The 2,493-nt window shown below is 38.9% G+C and overlaps 1 protein-coding gene across 1 annotated transcript; it reads right to left on the bottom strand.

Moving 5' to 3' along the window:
- Positions 1-564: 564 nt before the first annotated feature.
- LOC136847952 (protein GVQW3-like) lies at positions 565-876 on the bottom strand. Its single transcript, XM_067119973.1, has one exon. It carries the CDS (start codon positions 874-876, stop codon positions 565-567), a length of 312 nt encoding a protein of 103 aa, XP_066976074.1.
- Positions 877-2,493: the final 1,617 nt, after the last annotated feature.

The raw sequence follows: 2,493 nt of genomic DNA on the forward strand, positions 1-2,493 counted from the left end.
GTGATGTGAACCATGTTAAAGCAGCTTTTTTCACATCTTCAACTGACGAATGTTTGATGCCTCTCAAGGATTTTTTCAGTTTCGGAAACAAAAAGAAGTCACCAGGGGCTAAATCAGGACTATAAGGTGGATGCTGAATGATTTCCCACCGAAATTCTCGCAACACAGCTTGCGTCTTGCGAGCACCATGAGCGGGGGCATTGTCGTGATGGAAAAGGACTCGCCGATGCAGCTTTCCTGGACGTTTTCCAGCAATTTTCTAAGCCAATTTTCTCAGAACTCCTTTGTAATAATCAGCATTGATTGTTCTGTTTTCAAGGAAGTCAACTAGCAAAATCCCCTTTGCATCCCAGAAAACGGTGGCCATGACCTTCCCTCTTGAACGTTCTGATTTTGCTTTAGTGGGGCCCCTTCCACCCCTTGGCAGCCACTGTTTTGATTGAGTTTTATCTTCGGGATCATATTGGTAGAGCCACGTTTCATCACCGGTAACGATTCTATCTAGAAATGCTCCAGGGTCTTCATCCCACTTGTTCAAAATTGCTGTTGAAAGACCTGCCCTTGTTACTGCTGATCAGGGCGCAACAGCTTTGGGACCCACCTAGCAGAAAGCTTGCTCAGCCCCAAGCTTTCCACTAGAATTGTATAAGCTGAGCCAACAGAGATATTAAGGGTATCGGCAACTAATTCAGTGGTAATTCGCCTATCCTCTTCAATCAGGTTACGAACTGCATCAATGTTTTCCTCACAAACTGACGTGGATGGCCTGCCACTTCGAGGATCATCTTCAACATCGTCTCTGCCACTTCTAAAACGAGTTATCCATTTGTAGGTGGTTGATTTCTTTGGGGCATTATCCCCATAAACTTGCTGCATAGCATCGATGATTTGACTGTACTTCCAGCCTACCTTCACCAGGAATTTTATGTTTGTTCTGGCCTCGATTTTCTTGGAATCCGTGCTACTCGAGTGAGTGCTAACTTTAGACTACTGGTACAGCGTTGTTACATGCATATGACGGTTCCTGTTCAACAGGGATAAAGACTATTAGTGAAATAACAAGCAGTTATAATGCAAACCAAATTCGTCCATAAACTTAGCAGATATGGATGTTTTCCATGAACTTTTTGAAGCCCCTCGTATATATATATATATATATATATATATATATATATATATATATATATATATATATATATATATATATATATATATATATATCCTACTTTCTTGTGCAAAGATTGCCAACTGCACCCATTCGGAACTTAAGAATAGCTTCGCTATACTTTTGATTTTAATGCAATACATGTTGCGACGAAGATATACATTAACAGAGAAGGAAATATTTAGGCTAAATTCAGGAACTAAAAATAAAAATGTATGTTGTCCAGATGCTTGGATACATTAATTCCTATATATCCTGAATTCTTCAATATTTCTCAGTAACTGTAATCATTCTGCTTTGATACATATGGGAGATAAACCCATAAAAAATTATTGTGGACATGAGTAAAATATGGAGCTGAATCATGATACATGTAAAATATAAGCTGTCAGGCTCAGCATTTTCTTCTACTCGCCCCAACGAAAAAAAAGGTCATAAGAAAACAAACATAAAAAAAAAAGGTTCAGCCTGAGAAAGGCGTGGCCATTCGAAGAAATAAAACACTGCCGACAAGGTTTAGCTTTCAGAAAACAGGTTGGATGTTCCAAATCCCTTGTTTCATTGGCCCAACGTCGTGTTCGATGGGTTTGTATTTGAATTTAGTGGACCTAACTTTTTTTAATGCTACAAATTAGGGTCCTTTATCTCGGGTCGTTTTGGGCCAAATGTCTTTCTATTTTTATTTGAATATAGCATCATCGCCCCATATTCGGTTTCTTATTTTGTGGAGGTCGTACTGTCCTCCTACTTTCTTGAAGATTATCATCAGTAGTAATAGTAGTAATAGTAGCAGCAGGTATAGTAGTAGTAGTAGTAGCAGTAGTAGTAGTAGTAGTAGCAGTAGTGTTTGCTCTTATTATTGGGATTATAGTAAGAGCGTAAAACAGAAAGTATACTCAGTTAGCACCAATATCCTCAATAAATCGATTTATTGCAAAGCAGTTCTAACGTCTTTTAAAGCTTAACTTAACAACTTACAACATTATAACGCCAAAAAAAAAAAAAAATCGTAAAGATCCCCTTTAGAATTTCGTCTAGAAACCTATGAACCGGACGGTTATCGTTCCTTAGAGTTCGTTTTCGAAAACCGATTTCGTCTGCCTGAAGAGAGAAGAAACAGCGTCGGGAACTTTCTTGCAGCCAAAAGACCTCTTTGAGACTCCCTCCGTCGCAGCATTCAATATGGTTCGTTTGCCGCTGATTAGGTTTACTTGTAGAGCAAACTTCTCCCATCTCGTAAACAAAGCGAAAGAGAACTTTCTTTCTTCTCTCCCTGTCTTTGGGTTTCATTTCCCTTCCACGGAAACTATGGTCTGTTTTTACAAATG

The sequence above is a fragment of the Macrobrachium rosenbergii genome, chromosome 18 (genome assembly GCF_040412425.1).
Source record: "Macrobrachium rosenbergii isolate ZJJX-2024 chromosome 18, ASM4041242v1, whole genome shotgun sequence".
In the NCBI taxonomy this organism is placed as follows: Eukaryota; Metazoa; Arthropoda; class Malacostraca; order Decapoda; family Palaemonidae; genus Macrobrachium; species Macrobrachium rosenbergii.